Raw genomic sequence first — 23,174 nt, 5'->3', positions numbered from 1 at the left:
ATGTCGATACTGGCAGTGGTAAGTGGTCAGAAGTGTAATCTATAACTTCATCTGATGAACCCAGTTCAGATTGTGAAGTTCTTAGAACTGATCAAAAACGGCATTAAGGACAAGACATTCCCTGTAGCCCTTACATTACCAACTGATCAGAAGTACTGACCTGGCTGTTTTCATTACTGAGAACATCTTAAGCTGTGTGTTTAAACATCCTTTTAGTAGAAGATAAGGTATTTAACTTGTACAGAATACCACCACTGCCCTCGAAAGTTGAAATAACAAAGCATTTGTTTATGTACATTGTGCCAGAAAAGAAGCTACTACTAATCGATGATGCAAAATGGCAGTATACAAAACTAGATTAGCGAGCAGCTACAGTGCAAAATAGATCTGACTCTCAGTATCTTTTATCAAGTATTTATACTTTTACTCACGTATGACCATGAGATGTGTGAAGCCAGTAACCAGTCTGAGAAGTTCCAATGGATTTCATGCAGAAGGTAATTGTATTAAACAATAGTCTGTGGACACCTCCAAGCAATACTGAATGGCTGTTTGTTTCCCTGATGGATGAAGGCATTACCATCACCTGTCATGGAGGTAAGTCCACCGATATCGTGCTTCGAGGCATAGTGCTGCATTAGTAAAGATACATGCATCAACCTAACATCGCATTGGTCTAGGATGTGCTGATTTATCCCAGGAAAATCATGTCATGAATAAAGATTTTCTGTTGATGTTTGGGCCGGTGTTGTTGGTGACTGTTTGTCAGGGCCTTATGTTCTTCCACCCAGGCTGAGTGGAGAACTTACCTTGCTTTCTAAGAGAATATTCTATCTATCCTGCTTGAACATGTTCCTTTATGTGTGTGACAAAACATGTACTTCATGCATGATGGAGTGCCTCATTTCAGTGCTAAAGTTCGTAGGCTTCTAAATGAGATTCCATGACAGATGGGTAGTTAGAAGAGAACAAATTTCTTGGCCTCTATGCTCTTCAGACCTAAATCAACTAAAACTTTTATTTATGGGGGCATTTGAAAGCTCTTGTGTATGGAATGCCAGTACACAGTATACAGTGTCTACAAGCCCATACTGTGGAAGGCTGTGAAACTGCATGTAATTCTCCAAGAATACATCAGAGCATCAGGGATTCTATACAATGGCAGGTTTATGCTTATATCCTTGCTAATGGAGCGCAGTTTGAACATTTAATTTAGGAAAGTGTTTCACACTGTAACAAATAGGGTATGTTGAACATTTCATATAATGCTGGTACTTCCTGTCTGTGTGTGTGTGCCGTGATTAATGTGATTATGAAGAGAAGTAGAAAATAAGCTCTTAACATGGAAACAAAACATTTCTGTACCAATGTTCAGATAACATATTTTCTTCCTCTCGTGTGATGAATGTTTCCTGAAAGTTTGGGCATGGTTTCTTGTTACACCCTGTATATCACACAACAGCCGTGTCACCCATTTCATACATCCACATTTAGCCAATGCCCAGTGGCACTGTCTCACATGAGACCACAGCCAAGTATGTGTCTGACCAAAGCCCTTCCTGTGGCATTCTCTTTGTATTCTGTAAGCATAGACTCTGGCTACAGTCATTGTCTTTTAGGTGTTGCATTATCCACATATGCGACACCTGCCTCCCCCCGCCCCCTGGGGGAAAATTTTTTTACATAAATTTTACACAGGTTCTGTTTCATTTTCTGAAAGGAATACCTAACTGTTTTACAAAGATGAATGCTCCCTATCATGATTACAATTCTATTACATGGAAGAGATGCACATTTACTTTACAGTAATTAACACTTCCTACCCTGATTACAGTTCTGGCACCTGAAATGAATAAATGTTAAAAGTAACACTTAGGTGCTGTGCTTAGGAGGCATACAGGATCTATCACAGATTCTCTTCACTGTGTCTCAATTTTCTTTGAGTAGGATGACATCTCACTACATCCCTATCTGGGCACTGATTTATGATAGTTCTGCTAACACATTTCTTCCCCACACCAATTGTCACCCATTGTCTTGAAGACATACACTGACGGGAAAAAAGTTCACCAAAGGGTAATTAATGTACAATTACAAAACTTCTGAAATACAGTTGTCTAGGCAACGTATTTAAGTGATTAACATTGCAAGATCGCACGTTGACATAAGCGCGAGATAAGCCATTGGAAATGTGAAATGCTGGCACATTAAAAACCTGTGTAACCACCAGAATGTTGAACGTAAGTATGCAAACGTGCATTCATTGTGTTGCACAGGCGACAGATGTGAGCTTGTGACATGGAGTTCCATGCCTGTTGCACTCGGTTGGTCTGTACAGGGATGGTTAATGCCATTTGTGGATGACATTGGAGTCGTCGTCCAATGATATCCCACATGTCGACTGGAGATAGGTGAGCATGTCAAGGCATCATGTAGACACTCTGTGGAGTATATTGGGTTACAAGAGTGGTATGTGAATGAGTGTTATCCTGTTGGAAAACACCCCATGGAATGCTGTTCATGAATGGCAGCATGACAGGTAGAATCTCTAGATTGACGTACAAGTTTGCAGTAAGGGTGCACGAGATAACCACGAGGGTGCTCCTGGTGTCATATGAAATCACACCCTGGATCAAAACTCCAGGTGTAGATCCAGTGTGTATAGCATGCAGACAGGTTGGTTGCACGCCATCAACTGTCCTGCTCCTAACCAACACACAGCAGCCACTGGCACCGAGGCAGACCCAGCTTTCATCAGAAAACACAACAGACCTCCACCCTGCCCTCCAACGAGCTCTCACGTGACACCACTGAAGTCACAAATAGTGGTGGTTTGAGGTCGGTGGAATGCACATTACAGGGCATCTGGCACAGAGCAGTCCTTCAAGTAACAGATTTATAACAGTTTGTTGTGTCACTGTGATGCCACTACTACTGCATATGCAGTACGATGCACAAGTGCCATACACCGCATACGATCATGTTATCTCTCTGAAGTGCCACATGACCATCCACAGTCCTATCTTCTTGCAGTATCACAGAAGGAACATCCAGCTTCTCATAGCCCTGTTACATGACCTAGTTCAAACTCAGTGAGGTGTTGATAATGGTATCTGTTGCATTTAAGACATTCTTGACTAACACCAACTCACCATGTCCATTCTCAAAGGTATAGTTGCGCAACCAGTGCTATTCTTATGCGACTGGTGTGAAATCTTAATAGACATCATCTTTCAGATGTATAAACATACATACCAACTTCTGTTTATGTTGCACAACACCTTGTTGTGATTTTTTTTTCGTAAGTGTATTTAAAACAGCCTCTATGACACTTACAATATTTACAGAGATAAAATGTAATTGTGATTACTATGGTAGAGCCCGTGTAACTGCAGTACGAGAAATGATGTATTCAGAAGTTGCTTAAGGTTCTTCTCTCCTGATACTTAGTTTAGTTTTTCAGTTTACTGAGCTTATATCCTACAGCTGTTACCTCATCTTACTGCCTAACTGCATAATGTGTTGGCAAGTTCAGCTTCAGTTCACCGATATTCTCTCTTTCATTACTTCCTACACAGCATAGAACATGGTATCTGGCATGACGTCTCCACTTGTCATTCAGTTTCCTTATATCACAATTGTACATCATGCACTATGATCAACATGATTACCTTAACACGCTGCATACACCTGCTAATTTTTGACACGCGGAAATAATGCAGTAATTTAAAATGTTTGACACCACAAATGGTGGTCAAGCGGCAGTCACTGAAACAATGAAATTTTTAAAAGGTTACATAACAAGTTTTGACGCACTGAGTTGTCATTTTCAAATGTAATCAACAAATACGGAAACTTCAATAATAACTGCAACCACATTTCTTTAAAATCTTACATGAAATACACTAAAACCAGTAAACTGAAGCAAAGGCAGCAGAAACAGGTCACAAGACATCATGACAGTTTCTAGTTGATCAGTCATTTCAGTTTTGGGCTTGCGGCACATTATAATACTATGGTGAGGCAATGATAACTAATTATCTCATGGCAGTTTTCACCATGATGTTAGTTAAATGCATGTGTTTTTTTCATTTTCAGACATGTGAGCCTTTGTTTGCAAAATGATCATTGCATCACTGCAGCATGTAATGCAAGAGTATCCAATACCTCTCATACTGATGCAGATTTCATCTATACTGCATTAAGATATGAAATAATGGATCAACCAAAAATTGTTATGACATCTTGTGACCTGTTTCTGCTGCCTTTGATTCAGTTTATTGGTTTTGTTGTATTTTTTGTAATATTTGAAAGAAGTGTCGTTTCAATTATTAATGCAGTTTTCCGGGTTTGTGATTGCATTTGAAAGTGTCAAAACTAGTTATGTAACCTTTTAAAAATTTCATTGTTTTAGTGACTGTGGCTTGACTAGCACTTATGGTGTCGAATCAACATTTTAAATTTCATTCAGTCACACTCCTTGATGACAGTTATATTGAAATACAAAATGCAGTAATTATAATCTTGCACAGAAGTGCACTAGGTGCCTGAAACTAGTAAAGAAATAAAATTTCTTTTGTGCAACAGCTTGCTGATTTTTTCAACAAACTTGGCTTTGTGTATAGTCTTCCACAGCAGCTTTGCAAAGTGTACAGGCAGAAGTCGCATACTTTCAAGTATTTCACTCAAACAAGCATTAAAATTTGTTGTTTATGTTTTTCTGTCTTCATTTGTTTGTAATTCCTTGACCGAGTTGAATAATTCGTCAAAATATTCGATTATCCATCACCACAGTTAGCTAACTGAATGGACCCTCCCATGATGTGTGTGTGTGTCTAGACTGCTCCCTGTACGTACACATTGGCAAGGGATGGGTCAGCGGCCACTCAGCACTGTGTGGTCCTCAGTGGAGTCAGTATACACATCCAGTTATTGGTACAGCATAACACTGTTTGTATTTATTCCTTGTTTGTCAGAAGGCAGAATGATTTTTCATACAATACTGACACAATCATTAAACTGTTCAGAATGAAGCATCTCCAACTAACGTTGTGCAGATCAGAGATTCAATTTGCACTTCCTGCCTTTATTAATTTGTAAACAAAGACTGCCAAGACTTTCCCATTCCTAATACCATAAACAGTACGAGATGAAACTCAAGTGTTTATGATGGTCATGAACACTGATGACATGAAATACCAAGTCTTTCCAGAACAGATGCATTAATCTTTTGGCCTCTCTCTACATCCAGGTAGGTTTCCCTTCGAGACTGGGACGTGCCACCTCAGACTACCACCACAGATGTCGGACAAATGCCACACTTCCAAGCAAGTCATGTACACTCCACTCAATTGCCAAAATAGAATGCTTGAGAGAATAACAGACATTTATAAGGCAAGAGCACACAGTGTTAGTGTTTTTAGCCATAGAAGTCTTAGACACACCATGTATATCTGCAGAGAAAGAAAAAGATTGTCTGACAATCCACAAGAAATCAACTGTCACAGCAGTAACATTCTTGTCAGGAAAGTGAATGTAGGCGACATGCAGGACGAAGACTGTCCAACAGCCATAACCAAAAAACCAAATGAAGCGACCAGCTTTAATGGTCTAGTTGGCCAGGTGCATCCCTCTCCCCCTTTTTCTTCCTTCTCTCTCTGAGTTGATTGTGGGTACCACATTTGCATGGGTTTTTCTATCTATTTAATTTATACATTTGTCTTACACTTTTTTTCACGTTCCACTGAACATAAAAATAAATTGTAATACAGTTGTATGGAAATACTGGAATGATTACCGGGACAGATAGAAGTATCTATGGACAACATTTGGCAAGATGCTGGAAATCACAAAGAATGGAAAACATGAAGGACCAACTAGAGCCTGTTTTGTCCAGATGATTGGCAAGGACTACAGTCCTTAGGGGCTTCTGTTATTCTAGGATGTATTTATGTCATTTACCAATGGAATTTCTTGCAGGCATTAAAATCCATTATAGACCGTGGAGAAACAAGGGCTCCAGCATCACAAATCAGCTAAACAAGCTCCTGAACAGTGATTGCTCTGATCAGTTATTCACCAACAGAGAAACTATATTCCATTTCAATAAACAAGTTTCATTCAACACCACACTTATTTAAAACTGTTCAATGGCCATAAGTATCACAAGTAGCCAAGGTAAAAGTACATGACACACTACCATGGCAGTCATAATTCACTCTTAAGTGTGCAATACTCCAGCACTCCACAGCAAGCAATTATCTATCTACCCGTAAGTACTGGTCTGACCAAGATGAAGTACTGGTTTTTCTGTGCCAGCTTTTAGATGAATACAAATATGGAGTGAAGATAAAGCAAAGTGGAACACTGCATTCACAGTACAGATCACACAGAATGTCCCAATTGAGTGACAAGGTCGTGGACACGATGCGAAATGGAATCATTCAACAATCAGATATGCCCTTGTCCTCTCCTCCTCCTCCTGTACAAGAAAGGTGGGTATGGAGTTTCTGACTCACCTACCAGCAACAGAACATCTTCACTAAAACCAATGTCTGTCTATTGCACTGAATCAATGACAACTTTGACTGTTTGAAAAGAGTAAGTATTTTTGGAATACAGATACAGAATACTTACTGGCAGATTTAAGTTGAGAAACCTGACCAGAAAAATACTGATTTCACGACTTGGTAGCATTATTGAATCCGAACTTGTGCAAGTTGGTTTATGCAAGACTCCAGCCCTCTCAAAACATGAAGGATGATATGCTTTGACACCTCAGACAGCCAATGTATCTTCTATCTAGATAAAAATTCCCATTTTCTTCCTAAAAAATTTGAAGAGCATCTAACAAGGGGAGGGTCTGACCTGTGGGTCACAGATTTTGATCAAGTTTTGCAAGGATGGTCTATAATGAAAATAAAAAGATAAGTGTTTTCGCTTTTTGCTAGACACTGCCTAGTTTTAAAATAATCGAAGTTGATGATAGAAAACCTTATTTTCAATGCCAGACACTCCCTAGTTTTAAAAAAAATCAAAGTTGATGATAGGAAACCTTATTTTCAATGCTACACACACATCAAAAGATTGTCTAAAAACAAAGATTTTTTATTGATAAACGTAATATACAGTCCAAAATCAATAATGTTAAGAGTTAGTAATGTTTCTGTGTTTTCATTCTGTAGCTAGAGTACCTGTCATTCTATGAGTCTAGTAGAGTGAGGTCAGTGGTCAGGTTTCCAAGACATTAGACTACCAAACCGCTGGTCTGTGTTCGATTCTTGGTCATGACTTCTTTTCCATTTAATATTTTTTTTAACATATCTGATAATATCCTGATAACAGGAATACCTTTATTTGCCTTTTTTTGGTAAAACATTAGGAGGTGTGATTAATAATTTGATTACTTATTTGATAAGTGTATACAATGTATTGACAGTTATCTTCATGATGATAAATGATGTGCTACGATAGGAATTTCGTAGAGATGATGATGATGATGATGATCTGACCTCCGCTGTGAAATCAATGAACTGTGCCTCTTTTTGTCAACTGAGGGATGTTTGCTTTTTCTGACACATAAAGAATTTCATTGCACGACTTCAAAATCATGCGACACAGCAGCAGAGCAGAGAATTACAAGATAGGGTGGACAATACCAAAATTCGGGTGTTGGTCCATAACCAGTATCCACGCCTGTCTTTCAAGATATGCTTTTCTACCTTAGCACACACCCAAACTGATATCTGATAGATGTGCTTTTAGTAATGTGAATCAGATTTGTGTCCCATGAACAATGTACCAGAAAACATGTCAATGCAGAGAGATTTTGTTCACGTATTGCGCATGGTGCAAGAAATATTTTTGTTTTGTCTGTTTGTAACAACTATTTTTGACTTATTTTGTATCTGCATCAATAATTCTATGTCAGTTTGTAGTGTTCCTTATATAGTGTGCTGTATCTAGCAAGGAAATTCTTCTACTATGCTTACATATTTCAGTTGCATGAACTTTTGAACGATGTTGTTTAAATTGTGCTTGTGAATTTAAATAAGTACTGAAGGGATTGTTATATAATATACTATAAATGGCTTGTCCATAATTTAGGAACATACGGTTAACTGTAAAAGACGTGGTGAAGCCCTGCAAGCTACAGAAGTAGCGTGGCGGAATGGAAAAGGTGTGGCTGGTGCGCAAGTGGCAACTCATCCTTCGTGATGAGCAAGGAGTCTGGGCTGAGCAGAGCTGCGGTTAACTCCTCACTAGCAGTAGCGGATCATTGTGGCTCATATTCCTGGAGTTTTGAGGCCAGAGGAGCTTATGGGCAGTAGTTATGGGCCTTGGATGCTGCGTTTGGTGATATCATTATCAGGGCATAGTTTCTGGACCTATAAATATAATTCCAACACCAAGAAGATATGTAACAGGCCAAGTCCAACAGCATTGCTATGATTGCACCACTATTAGGTTAATAGCCGCTGCAAAATTACGCCACCAGTCCCACCAGCCTTCCACTAAATTGTTTATATTGGGCACTCTATAAATGGACCAGGTATTTGCAAAATTTTGTTTATTTTAATAATAATCATAGTGTTACTAGAAAAACTGTCTTACACCCATGATTCTACCAAATCACAAACCTGGACAGAAATCCTATCATAATGAATTTAATTCCACATGTCCTAATTTATTATGAGAAAGTGGTTGAACTTCAATTTAATGTTGTGTTGTCATTTGTGCAGGCAATTACACTTTTGATTAGGTGAAAAGACTGCTTATGAAAGAAAATTGTTATGTAAAGAGTTATAGTTTGTTGTGCTCACTTAATTAATAATTAGAATACTTACAATTTCTCATACATACTGGTGTAGTTTTCTTAATGAGCATGGTTCTTCAAACCATGAAAGTTTGAGGGTCCTCATGTACTAGGCTACTTAGTTAATGAGCAATGCAAAGGCTCCTTCAGAACCACTGTAGTTAGATTTGCATTCTGTTTAATTGCTTCAAATTGAGTTTAGGAAAGAACCGTTTACTGTGTTATCTATTCTAATGCAAGTTGGTTAATGCACAGTGCATAGGCATAGAGACCCTGTGCTAAGCAATGAAGTAACGGAGTATGATCATTAGCAGACCCCTGATTTAAATTCAGAATCATTTCAAGCTTTTCCCTGTTCAGTACCGCTACTAGTTTCATGTGTGTTGGTATTTGGTTTTATAAACTGTTGCATCTAGTTCATTTAAGGTATGTGTTGTCAAGAGAAATATATTGCTGTTTACTATCTCATTGGCCATTTGCTTATCTGACTTACTAGTTAGTAGCACATTTATCTGCAAGGTTAGGTAACCGTGTTGTAGTGTGAACAGATATAAGGAAAGAGTTTAGTGGGTATGTCATGGAATATTAAGTCCACCTTAGCACTGCCCTCTGCTTTATCATTTTGCTTCACACAAGAATGCCTAATTAGGGTGGCAACCTGTTTTAATATGTAATGTTACAGCTTGCTTTTATGCAAGTTGTTGGTGACAGCTTCACATAAAGAAATATGTTTAATAATCAGAGAGCCTTGATAGGTAGCCCACCTTTGCATTCAAAGGTGAGGACATGAGATCTCTGTAGGCACAATGATGTTCAAGGACATCACTACCTACGACCTTTGACATGATCCAGAGTTAGCATACCATGGTGTCTGCTAGAAAATCATAGAAAATATCGAGCCTCCATTTTTTATGGGCAGGGAGCAGTGTTCATATCCCAGGGTATGTGCTCACCTCCAGATTTTATTTTTATCCATATCTAAGGGTTCAAAGAGATACTGGATCTTAACAGTTAATTTTTTTTATTCATGAAACTTTTATTTACTGTTTTGATAAAAACTCTCTCCTTTTGAGAGGTATAAAAATATTCAAAGCAGTATGTATCAGTGCCATCTGAAATAGAAGGGCCTTATGCAAATCTATAGCAACAATATTTCGAACAATCAAAAGTTACGTAAAAAGTAGACACAATTTGGAAATAAAATTATGTAATTTTGAGGACATTTTCTCCCTTTTACATTTAAAATATTGCTCTAATTTACATTCAGAAAACTAGCACTCCAGGGTATGAAATACCCGAGCTGTGCATCAGCCTTTGATCTTTTCTGAAACACCAAAACTGGTATTATTCATTGTGCTGTCACAAAATACAATGACAGTGGGCAAATGCTCATTTGAATCTCATTTCCTAGCAGTGGGCTGTCCATATTTTTCAGTTCATTATCTTTGTGTAACAATTTGTTAGTGGCAAATGAAAGCATGAAGAGGTATAATTTTGTCGTACATTTAATCCTCTTGACTCGTGTATGAATCAAGCTGAAGCAAGTGTGATTTTTTAATGGAGCAATATACATTCTAATGCCATCTGAAAGCACTTGAAGAGATGAGTACAATGATATAACAATTGGTAACGTTTACGCTGAAATTTTCTGAGTAATGTGCCAACATTGAAAGGCAATATGGCCAGAATTATTTATGATGATGATGAGGATGATAATAATAATAATAACCACAGCCTTTCTGTTAAATATCTGCCTCATATTACATTTTATAACATTATGTAATTTTGTGTATTAAGAACAGCTTAACTTGATGTTTTAGCAGTAATGACCTGTTTCTTTCTCCAATAAGTTGCACATTTTTCCTGAGTAGTTGCACTATGTATCATAATGCTGATATCTAGAAGAGAGAACTTACTTGTCTTCTGATCAGCACACCCTTCCACCGGCTTCTCAGCTGTCAAGTTCGAGGGCTCCTCAGGATACGAAGGCTGTTTCACCTGAGGTTCAGGACATGGTACCTCAGTGACAACAGCTCGCCTGGGATCAAGAATAGCACAGTCTTCCACTATCATAATATTTGACCGAGCTGGTGATATCCTATCTTCGAGAGTCAACTGTGACAAACTCGTAACAACATCGTCCACAGATGTCTCCTGAATTGCAGTTAGTTCTTCTTCACATTCATTAGCACTATGCCCATTGCTATCACCCTCCAGTTCAACATATCCAGCACTCTTGTCAACAGACTTGTTTTCTATTAATTCATACTTTTCTATTTCCCTCTCCAATTCTGCCTGCCTTCGAGCTTTTTTCTTCATTTTCTTCCTCTTATTTTTGGAAATTTTCACAGCCGTATTAGGGCTCTGAGCTTGAAATTCCTTGGGAGCAGCACTCACTGAAAAAAAGTTAAATTTGTGTTAATATCATAAAAGAAGTTAATGTTGCTCCCTCACATTCAGGTTAATCAACAACAATTTACATATTAGTCAAAGTAAAGATTATATACAGTACATGTATGAGATGGTAAAACAAATGAAGCTATTACTAAAATAATCTTCCCCTGCAGGGAAAACTCTGTCAGTTGGAATAATGCAGGGAAGAGTGTGTGTGTGTGTGTGTGTGTGTGTGTGTGTGTGTGTGTGTGTGTGTGTGTGTGTGTAGGGGGTGGGGGGTGGGGGGGGGGGGGCATGCACACTGGTTTTCCAGGACATTGTCCAATAGCAAGAGCTCAGTAACCTTTTCAAAGTTGCTTCTGTGCTTGTCAAAACCTCAGCGCCTTGACTATACAGCAACTGGTAATCTTTACTCCTGAAACTTACCCAGTACCACATTATTTATGCTTCATAATTGAGAAATGAGCCCAAAGAACTGCATTTCATTAACACGCCCAGTTCTGCTGTGTGCCTTCTCTTCACTGTTTATATTTCAGCAAATACAGTGTCAGTAAAATAAAAAGGTAAAATAAATAAATTTCATCAGACAAAAATTTCTGAAGATCAACAGTAAAATTTTGAAGTGGTCAGATGAGGACAAAATTAACCCTGGTCTATTGTTACAGAACATAGATGGCTATGTCACAATTTATTCAAACTAATACTGTGAAAAAGATAGATTGCTACTCACCATATGGCAGAGATGTTGAGTTGCAGACAGGTACAACCGACAGACTAGTAACACATGAGCATGCAGTGTAGTTTGGAAGGTGGAATGTAGAACACAGGAAAGAAGAGGAGCATTAGAAGACTACATTACCCAGTCTCCATCCTTCTCTCTCTCTTCTTTCCTGCATTCTACATGTTGCCTTCCAAACCCCGCCATGTGCACATGTCTCCAGTAATAAGTTTGTTGTGCCTGTTTGAGACTCAACGTTTCCACTATGTGACGGGTAGCAATCTATCCTTTTCACAATACTGTCATTATTACATCCTCTATTTTCCACTGTATTATTCAAACTAACTTAAAAATACTGCAGTATTGCCTGAATAATTCACAGTAAAGTAAATTCGTCAACTGCTGTGTCTTTAATGATAGAAACTGTTTCACAATCCTCATTCAACCCAAATCAGATGACGCAGTCACATCACAGTTCTGGCAACTGAAAGATTTACAGAATTAAGATTCTTTCACTTCATGCCAATGGCCTCATAAAATAGGATAACTGAGATCCAATAAAGTGTGAACCCCTAAGGCTAGAATGAGCATATAAGTGCCTTCACCGCAAGACCATCCATTGAGTGAATCAGACTGTCCACATCTGAGGAGGTCTGACATAATATAAAATTTACAAAATGTACTCAAACCAAATATGGTTTGCTCATTTCATGATAGCCTCCTCCTTCATGAAATACTTAACATTCTGGAGACAGGTCAGTCCGTATCCAAGTGACACCTGCATGTCAGCTGTTCATGGCGTACACATCAAAGCATAATAAATTAATGCCATTATGAGGAGAGACTTACAAATACTTGCAAAAACAATGAAAGGGAAACACTTTTCAGTACAGATCATTTTATGGTTTCTCAGAACATTTGCCTTCAAAATTTATACATTTCTACACATATTCAAACCAAATCTGGACAATTTTTTTCCACTGCAATGTTGATACTGGTACATCAACAAGGCTAGAAGGATTGTACAGCTTCTCATAGTGATGAAAATCACCATCCCTGCATTTTTTTTTTTTTTTTAACCAGATCCAACAAGGAGAAGCCTTAAGGTGATAAACCAGATTAATCAGGGCAAAAGAGACAATCATTCTGCATTTTTCTCTGTCAAAGAACCAACTTTTTGACATGCCGAATGACAGCTGGCACTGTCACGATAAATAATTACCTGCCTTTCCCTGTTTTTCACAATTTCATTAATGACTCGTAGCAGACAAATTGTCACATACTGTTCAGCATTAACTGTTCCTGCAAGCAATGGTCACAGCACGTCCAGTGCAACCACAGAAACAAACGACAACTTTCTCAGATGTTCTATGTGCAAGAACTAATTTTGTCAGTTTCATTTTCTCTCAGAACATCTGAACAGTTGACTGATACTCATTTCACGATTTGTACAAGTAAATCCAAGCTGTGGCACCTGTTAAGGTCTTTGAGCCTTTCCTCACAAAAACTGGTACAATCCAGCTATTACCAAAAGTTGAATAATTCCAGCCACTGTTGTTGAGTTAGGCCTTTACAAAAATCAGAAAATACAATAAAAACCTTACTTTGACAGTTCCATATTTTCACAACTTTTTTTTTTTTTTTTTTTTAAGAATATCAACTAAACATTTTTGAAATGACAGTGATGTCACAGCTTAAGAGCATCCTCTAGTGACCATTTATACGAACTTGTCTTCTACAAGTGGAGCAATAGTATGATTATTTCAGATATTCAAAAGAAAAAAACACATACTTATTGTCCGATTTAATACGGAAATTGGCCTACAAAAGTTGGATGAATGCAGACTAATGAGCCATCTGAAATTCGAACAGTTATGAACAAGCAGTGTGCAGAAAACATACAATCCACATTACAAGAAGATGCACATTAAAGGTAAGGAATAAATATTAAACATGTCTTACAAATTTACATTTACCCCAATACAACAGAACATAAGAAAAGAGAAAGAAACTTTAATATGTCAACAAATTTTGTCAGGAAAAAATAATAGTAAGGGTAAAAACGGAGCGTCACCCTCAGAGAGTACAGCTATAAGAATGAAGTAAAATAAATATTCAGCATTTCCGATCTTATCATTATTAAAGTTAACAAAACCATCTGCAAAATGGCCTACAGACAGAAGAAATAGTGCATCCCTATTGTAGAGAAACAACTGAAAGAGTTGAAAACAAATAAGTCACCAGGTCTGGAAGGAATCCCTGTTCACTTTCACAAAGAGTACTCTATGGCATTGGCCCCATACTTAGCTCACATTTATCATGAATCTCTTGCCCAGTGCAATGTCCCTAGTGAGTGGAAAATAGTGCACATGACTCCTATATGTAAGAAGGGTAAAAGAACACATCTGAAAAATTACAGACCAATATCCTTAACACTGGTTTGCTGCAGAATTCTGGAACACGTTCTGAATTTGGATGTAATAAATTTCCTAGAGACCGATGAACTTCTGTCCCTGAATCAGCTTGGTTTTCGAAAGCATCACTCATGTGAAACTGCTTGCTGTTGTCTCACATGATATACTGCAAACTATGGATGAAGGGCAGCATGAAGATTCCACATGTCTAGATTTCTGAAAAGCATTTGACATGGTACACCACTGCAGACTGTCAATGAAGGGACGAGCATATGGAATAGGCTCACAGACATGTGAGTGACTCCAAGATTTCTGAAGTAACAGAATCCAGTATGTAGTCCTCGATGGCTAGTGTTCATCAGAGATAAGGATATTGTCAGGAGTGCCCCAGGGAAGTGTGATAGTAGTCCTATTGTTTTCTATACACATAAATGGTAAGGTGGACAGAGGGGCAGCAATCAGCAGTTGTTTGCAGATGATTATATGGTGTATGGGAAGGTGTCAAAGATGAGTGACTGTAGGAGAATACAAAATGACTTCGAGAAAATTTCTAGTTGCGTGATGAATGGCAGTAGCTCTAAATGTAGAAAAAAGTTAATGTGGATGAGTAGGAAAAACAAACCAATAATGTTTGGATACAACATTAGTAGTGTCCTGCTTGACACAGTCACATCATTTAAATATCTGGGTTTAACACTGCAAAGCAATATGAAATGGAATGAGCATGTGAGAAATGAGGATTGTGGTAGGGAAGCCGAATGATTGACTTCAATTTACTGGGAGAATTTTGGGAAAGTGTGGTTCACCTAAAAAGGAGACCACATATAGGATGCTAGTGCAGTCTATTCTTGAGTATTGATCAAGTGTTTAGGATCCACATCAGGTCAGATTAAAGAAAGACATTACAGCAATTCAGGGGCGGGCTGCTAGATTTGGTACTGATAGATCTGAACAACATGCAAGTGTTACGGAGGTGCTTCAGAAACTCTGATGGGGATCTGTGATGGGAAGGCGACATTCTTTTCGAGGAACACTACTGAGAAAATTTAGAGAACTGGCATCTGAAGCTGACTGCAGAACGATCCTATAGCCGCCAACATACATTCTGCGTAAGGACAACAAAGACAACACATGAGAAATTACAGCTCATATGTAGGTATACGCTGATAAGCCAAAACAGTATGACTACTTGCCCATTGTAATTTTGGATGCCACCTGGTGGCACTGTGGGCATGCGACACATTAACAAAACTACATAAGCAGAGTAGACACAGACAGGGGGTCACCCTAGCAAAGGTATGGGCTGCAAATGGGGAAATCCACTGACATAAGCGACTTTGACAAAGGGCTTATTATTATGCAGAGCTGGTGAACGAGCATCTCGAAAACAGTGAAGCTAGTTGAATGTTAACATACTACCATTGTGAGCATCTACAAAAAGAGGTAAAAAGACAGTGAAACTACCCCTAGGTGCTAAATGTTTGGACATCCACGACTCTTCACAGAATGTGGGGTTTGGAGGCTCATCTGCTCTGTAAAGTAGGATAGATGATGATCTGTGGCATCTCTGCTGAAAGAGCACACTGCTGGTGCACACCCAAGTGATTCAGAGCACATTGTTCATCCATCATACATCGTTGAACATGGAGCTCCGCAGCAGACCATCCCTACATGTCCACATGTTGACCAAACGACATCATCAATTATGATTACAGTGGGCACGGGACCATCGGGATTCAACTGTCAGTCAATGGAAAGGTGTCAGACCTTCAGGTGAATCACATTTTTGCTGCACTAGGTCAACGGTCTTCTCTACAAATGCCATCACAGAGGTGAACAGTGGCTTGAAACATGCAGTGCACCATGGATGCAGGCTGCTGGGAGCAGCAGTATGCTATGGGAGATATTCTCCTGCACTGGCATGGGAACTATAATAGTAATTGAAGACACACTGAGTTGCAAACCACAGGCGTCCCTTCATGCTTGACGTCATCTTTCAGTAGCGTAAGTGGCTGTGTCTCAGAGCCAGAACTGTGCTACAGTGGTTTTAGAGACATTATAGTGAACTAATGTCGATGGCTCAGTGACCAAATTTGCCTGATGTAAATCCTATGGAACCCATCTGGGTCACTATCGAGCACTATCACCATATACATAAATCACCAGTCCATTATTTACACAAATTACATGGTCTGTGTATAGACATTAATACCACATACCTCCATAAACCTACCAACAACCGTACAAACATATCATCATTTGACCATAGGGACGACATAGAAATAAGCATACCTGGCATAGATAAGCAGCTGAAAGATTTGAAAACAAATAAATCACGAGGTCCGGATGGAATCCCAGTTCTATTTTAGAAAGGTTGCAACCGTGAATCTCTCACCCAGCAAAAAGTTTCGAGTGACTGGAAAAAAGTGCAGGTGAATCCAGTATACAAGAAAAGTAAAAGAACGGACCTGCAAAATTACATAACTTCTGTTTGCAGCAGAATCCTTGAACACATTCTCAGATTGAATATAATAAACTTTCTTGAGGCTAAGCAGCTTATGTCCACAAATCAGCATGGTTTTAGAAAGCATCACTCGTGCGAAACTCAGCTTGCCCTTTTCTCACATGATATACTGAGAACTACGGATGAAGGGTGAAGAGCAACAGGCAGATTCCATATTTCTGAAAAGCTATGAGCATATGGAATAAGTTCACAGATAACTGAGTGGCTCAAAGATTTCTTGAATAATAGAACCCAGTATGTTGTCCTTGATGGCGAGTAATCTTCAGAGACAAGGGTACTGTCAGGAGTGCCCCAGGGAAGCGTGATGGCACCGCTGTTGTTCTTTATATACATAAATGATTTGGCGGACAGGGTGGGCAGCAGTCTGCAGTTGTTTGCTAATGATGCCACGGTGTACAGTAAGGTGTCAATGTTGAGTGACTGAAGGAAATTAGAAGATGACTTAGAGAAACTTTCCAGTTGGTGTGATGAATGGCAGCTAGCCCTGAATGTGGAAAAATGTAAGTCATTGAGGATGAGTAGGAAGAACAAACCTGTAATGTTCAGATACAGTACTACTAGTATCCAGTTTGATACAGTCAAGCTGTTTAAACATCTGGGTGTTATGTTGCAAAGCAATATTAGGTGGAACGAGCATGTGAGAACTGTGGTAGGAAGGCAAATGGTTGACTTTGGTTTATTGGGAGAATTTTAGGAAAGAGCGGTTCATCTGTAATGGAGGCTGCATATAGAACACTGGTGCAACCTATTCTTGAGTACTGCTCATGTGTTTGGGATCCTTACCAGGTCGGATTGAAAAAAAGACTTCGAAGCAATTCAGGGATGGGCTGCTGGGTTGTTAACAGTATGTTTGAACAACATGTGAGTGTTACGGAGATGCTTCAGGAACTCAAATGGGAATCCCTGGAGGGAAGGCGGCATTCTTTTCAGAAAACACTATTGAGAAAATTTAGAGAACTGGCATTTGAAGGTGACTTCCAAACAATTCTTCTCCCACCAACATACACCACACATACGGGCCAAGTACATATGATATGAGAATTTAGGGCTAATACGAAGGTGTACAGACAGTCGTCTTACCCTTGCTCTATTTGCGAATGGAACAGGAAATGAAATGACAAGTAGTGGTACAGGGTACCTCCACCATGCACCTTATGGTGGATTGTGGATTATCTATGTGGATGTAGATGTGGATGTGGATGTAGATGTAGAACAAACTGTCGGATCCCCGATATGCAGAATCAGTGATGTATTTTGTTCCAAAGACAGAGAAGCAAGTCATTAAGCAGGTGGTCATAATGTTTTGGTTCATCAGTGTATAGACAGTTGTTTTTCCCTTGCTCTATCTATGAGTGGAGCAAGAAAGGAAACAACTAGTAGTGGTAGTGGTACCCTTCGCCACACACTGTGTGGCAGCTTGTGGAATATGTATGTAGCTGTAGATTTAGACATGAACCAGAAAATGTGAGTGGAGGAAAATCAGTAAACTGAACTCTAAAAATGAATTTTCAAACTTCCACAAAAGATAAGCAACAACAGTGTATTACTTACTATACTGTTCCAAGTGTTAACAGTTTGCTAATGTCTGCAGTAGTGGAAGAGATAATAGTGTCATGTCTTACTCTATATTCGGTCACTGGCAACCACAGATCTGAAATGTGGTCAATTCCACAGCCTACTCTAAAATTCCAAGTCATTCTAGATGTCCATCAACAGCTGCTACACACTCACAGAATGTCTGCTGCATTTACCAGTACATTACAGTTAAGAGGTCACACCATTAAGCTTTTCCGTAAGTAAAACCACACTAACCTAGGATAGGTGGCAATTGGTATTCAGTATCATTACGTGACAGAACACATCTATGTCAACTTTATTTATAAACAAAGTGTAACGTATTAAGTGTGAGGAGGTTAGGCCAAGCCTCGTGCACTTTCTCACACTGCAAATGAGTACACAATTACAGTCACCCTACAATTGGTAGGAGAACAACCAAAAATTGGTATGCTGAAGTGAAACTTCCTTAAGAGAAGCTTACAAGAAATATTTTTCTAATACAACACACCTGCTCGAGTGGGCGAAACACAAGCTTTCCTGAAGGCTTCTCACAACCAAACATTTCTTTATTCACCCTTGGAAATAGATTTATCTTTCTATAAACTGCTCCTGAATAACCTCCGCAAAAATATGTACCATATCCCCATTCAGTGATTTAACAGGCTGCTTTGATGCAGACCTCTCTCTTTAAGAAAACATCATCAACACAAGAAGATAAGTTTTCAAAAATTGAGTTCATATTATGTTACTTTCTCAAAACTTATGGTGTGATCTTCAAAAAGTCTTTAAAAAATCAGATTCAGTTTCAAGATGATTAAAAACAGAATGCACCAAAAACGAAACAACAACACAGAGAAAATGAAAGATTTCTTTTATCTGATCTTTGGAGGTTATGTGACGGGTGCCAAGTCGGACTTGTCATGGTCTGAATCCATGTATCCTTGATGATATGTGGCACATGAGACAAATGACACACAACATATTACTCCACAAATTTAATTGGTAATGTTTACTGACAGATTCGGGTTAATTGTCTGCACTGCTACATTACCAAATCAATGGCACTAAGAGTTGCCAGCCTCGCTTTGACCCTCAAGACAGGGCTAAATTTCACAGGAAACGCTCCAGAGTCTGACCACTGGACTGTAGAATGTTCACCATTAACAGTTCAATACATCGTCTTAAACTGGTTATTGACAACTGTCATTAATAATTACCATAACAACAAAACAAGAACACAGTTCACAGTCAACATGGAAAATCACTCAAAAACAGCACAAAGTCCAGCACTTTTATCTACCACCACCTACAGCTCCATGCTCTGATCTAAGGCCTCGTTTAACCAAACAATTCCCTGCTGACTTATCTACAAGACTTGCTGAGAAGGAATACTTTGCAAATTCTCTGTATAGGAATATTAATCCTGTTAATCACAGGGCATAGTTAACTCCACAACTTGGAAATGATGGACACTTTACAACAATGGCCAAAGGAACTAAGGGCACACAGATATGGCCAGGAAGTGACTTGTTACAAAAGGATAATAAGGAGTGATGAAAACCTGAAGAAATGATGATGATGATGATGTGCGACTGAGGAAATACAGAGAACTTTTTTCAGGAACATGGTATAATGTTCCTGTTGCCACTCATTCACATGATCAGTTTTCTGTAACAGTTCTTATATTAAGTGAATCCAATGTGAAATGATCACTGTAGTGAATATGACACAATATCTAATTGATAGGTCAGAGCAGTAAAATAATGAAGATGATGAGATTAGAGCACTCACAGCACACTCACCAGTGTCCTTGCTGAATATGAGCAAGTGCATTTAGTCTCTTCCCCCCCCCCCCCCCCCGCCCACGCACAAGCGCGCGCGCACACACACACACACACACACACACACACACACACACACACACGCGCAAATTAATCCTGAAGTGACCTCTCCCCCTTTCCATTCATCCCCTCCACCAATACTGCCCACACGAAGCAAACACTGCCTGCCCTAGTCCCGTCGCAGGTTAGGGACAAAAATGCTAAGGCACTAGCACCACAAAACAATTTTTTCATTCCAATAATTTCATTATTTAGGAGGGTGAGAAAGGTTGCCCCCCTGACCCATAAAACTCCTGCAAATTCTAACCCAATCCATCCTATAATTGCTAGTGAATGGCCATTCAACAGCATTCCTCACGGTTGCAAACCTAATCATTGGACAAGGAGTGGTTTGTCAGTGGTGATTAACTATTAATTGTAATATGTTAACAAGAACAGGAAAAATAACAGAACTATGTGACTGAGATGGTGAACAAAGAAATAATCTTTATATGTAAAAAAACAACTACTATAATCCTAAAATTATAACATGCAACATTTATAGCCAGTTTATGAAAAAAAAATCAGATATGATAATGAGTAGCTGCTCCAGATCCTACTTTGAACAGCTTATCATGAATTCTGTACACAGCTGTGTAGCTGCAGGGAGCAGCATGGAGAAAGTAACAAAAGTCTGACAGACCAGGCAGTATTTAACATATTAAAATTTAATGTGGGTGGGTTTGAATGGCACACTAAACTGTACAAAACTTAAAATATTCATCCTCTTGTTACTAATGTGAATGGCTTGTTATATAATTACTGCACCTAGCAGTTAGGTTATTAGCAGTTAGGCCTAGCAGTTAGGCCTATAAAAATTATATCAGACAAAAGAGGCTAAATAACAAAAAGTGTTAGGTTACTTGTTAGAACATTAAAATGTTACTCGTGCAAGATATTACTCTCTAACTAAAATAGTCTTTACATAAAATTCTACTTCACTACTAAAACATTCTTATCTTTATATGTGTAGGTCGATGATTCAAAAAGAAAAAGAAAAAGAAAAAGAAAAGGAAAAGAAAGAAACAAGAAGACTACGTAACACTGTAAAGGAAACTCATGACACATGGCTGCATTAGAACACTTTATTAATTTGTTACTTGTTTCAGTCAGTGACCATCATCTGGCACCAGTATCAATGTTAATGTGTAAGACACCACAAACACAGAAAAACACAAAATGTAACTTCGAAAAATTGGCTCATGCAAGTCACAAGTCAATCATGTTGAACTATAAAATTACATGAGCTGTCACATTCATGAGTATTAATACAGAAGAAGAGTAATTTTCCTAAATCAGCAACCTTTGTCGGGCACACATGAGCATCAAACTAGGCATATGTAATTAGGGCCTCCCGTGAGTAGCCAACATGCATGTAGCCTTGAATATAACACTACAAACATGTCTAGTTGATATAAATCATGACACACAAAAATAATTTTAAGATGACAGACCAAAATAATTTTAAGATGACACACAAAAATAATTTTAAGATGACAGACAACAATAATTATAGTGATTACAGTACAGTCATAAGTAACATTTGTACAAAATTCACAATCATAAAAATTTTTACAATTTATATATGGACAGCACAATGTACTATCTGTTTAACAGGCATTATGTAACGATAACATGAAAAAAAGTAACCTGTGACAAAAGTCTTTGAAATATACTTAAAACAACAGTGCCAAATTCTGAGTACAGTGAGTATGTGTCCCAAGAAGGGGACTCGAGAACAAATGATAAAGATTGATGTTCCCAATATATTACTGAGAAGCTACATCAACTTGACCATAAGAAGAAACTAACCCGGTTTAAACAATACAAGGTACACAATGTTAAAATTCAATAGCTTAAAAAGGGGTACCTTGGAGACAATGTACACAAGACCCGCCAATTAAAGCATTACTTCATGTCCATATGTGAGGCTAAAATAATGTAGGATATGACCTCTAGTTTACAGACAAACATGAATTATACTGTATACAGTACTGAAGAGGGGTACGTACACAGAGTCAAAATGTGAGAGATTAAATGGGAACAGCAGACAAACAGAAAATGAGCTTATAAAAGTAATTTTTAAAAAAACACGAAAGTTAAGGTCATCTGGTTTAGGTACATGAACATCGTACTGAATGGGGAAAAAGACAACTTAGTAGTGTATTTTTTTTGGGAAGTGGCTGTAAATTAAAAAATATAAAATAAATTTCAATCATTACAACTCGTTAATGCTCTTAAATAACTAATAGACAGTGTTCTGCAATGATAATGATGGGAAACCATCACGGCAGAGACAAAAACACCTTAACTGCAATAAACTATGCAGCCATCACAAAGAAATCCTATTAAGCAGTTTTAAATGTAACATCTCATATTTTCCCAGAGGGGTATGAAGGGGTAATATACCTTATCAATGTGAACCATATATAATGGTTTCAGAATAATACATAACATTAAAATTATCAAGAGAACAAAGAGTTACCACACATACATGATAACACACAAGCTTGAATAATCACAAAGTAATCCCGTTTAATAGTATACCAGGTGTACTGGTATGAAATTAGTGTTTTTTTGTGAAAATGAAACACAAATTTTGAATTTAAAAGTAAAAACATTTTATTCAAAGTACTGACCATTGCTTTCTACACATTTTGACCAACTTTCTGGCAATTTGTGGACACCACGCCAATAGAAATGTCCGTCTTTTGAAGCAAACCAATCAGACACCCAATCTTCGACTTCTTCACAGGAATCGGAGTTGTCCTCAGCCAATGCGTGTCCCATTGATGAAAATAAATGGTAGTTGGAAGGTACCAAGTATGGTGAATACTGCGGGTGGGGTAGCAGCTCCCAGCCAAGTGTTTTG

General features: G+C 38.4%; 1 protein-coding gene across 3 annotated transcripts in view; it reads right to left on the bottom strand.

Annotated features, from left to right (window-relative positions):
- Window positions 1-23,174, bottom strand: part of LOC126469739 (SRSF protein kinase 3-like) — a 385,641-nt gene that overhangs the window by 95,351 nt on the left and 267,116 nt on the right. For all 3 annotated transcript variants that reach the window (XM_050096946.1, XM_050096947.1, XM_050096944.1), the window contains one exon: window positions 10,732-11,211. In XM_050096946.1, the coding sequence (XP_049952903.1) occupies window positions 10,732-11,211 (480 nt within the window). The remainder of the gene's footprint in view (window positions 1-10,731; window positions 11,212-23,174) is intronic.

The sequence above is a fragment of the Schistocerca serialis genome, chromosome 3 (assembly GCF_023864345.2).
Source record: "Schistocerca serialis cubense isolate TAMUIC-IGC-003099 chromosome 3, iqSchSeri2.2, whole genome shotgun sequence".
Taxonomy (NCBI): domain Eukaryota; kingdom Metazoa; phylum Arthropoda; class Insecta; order Orthoptera; family Acrididae; genus Schistocerca; species Schistocerca serialis.
The sequence above is the reverse complement of the archived record's forward strand: the minus strand, read 5'-3'. Positions and strand labels throughout refer to the sequence as shown.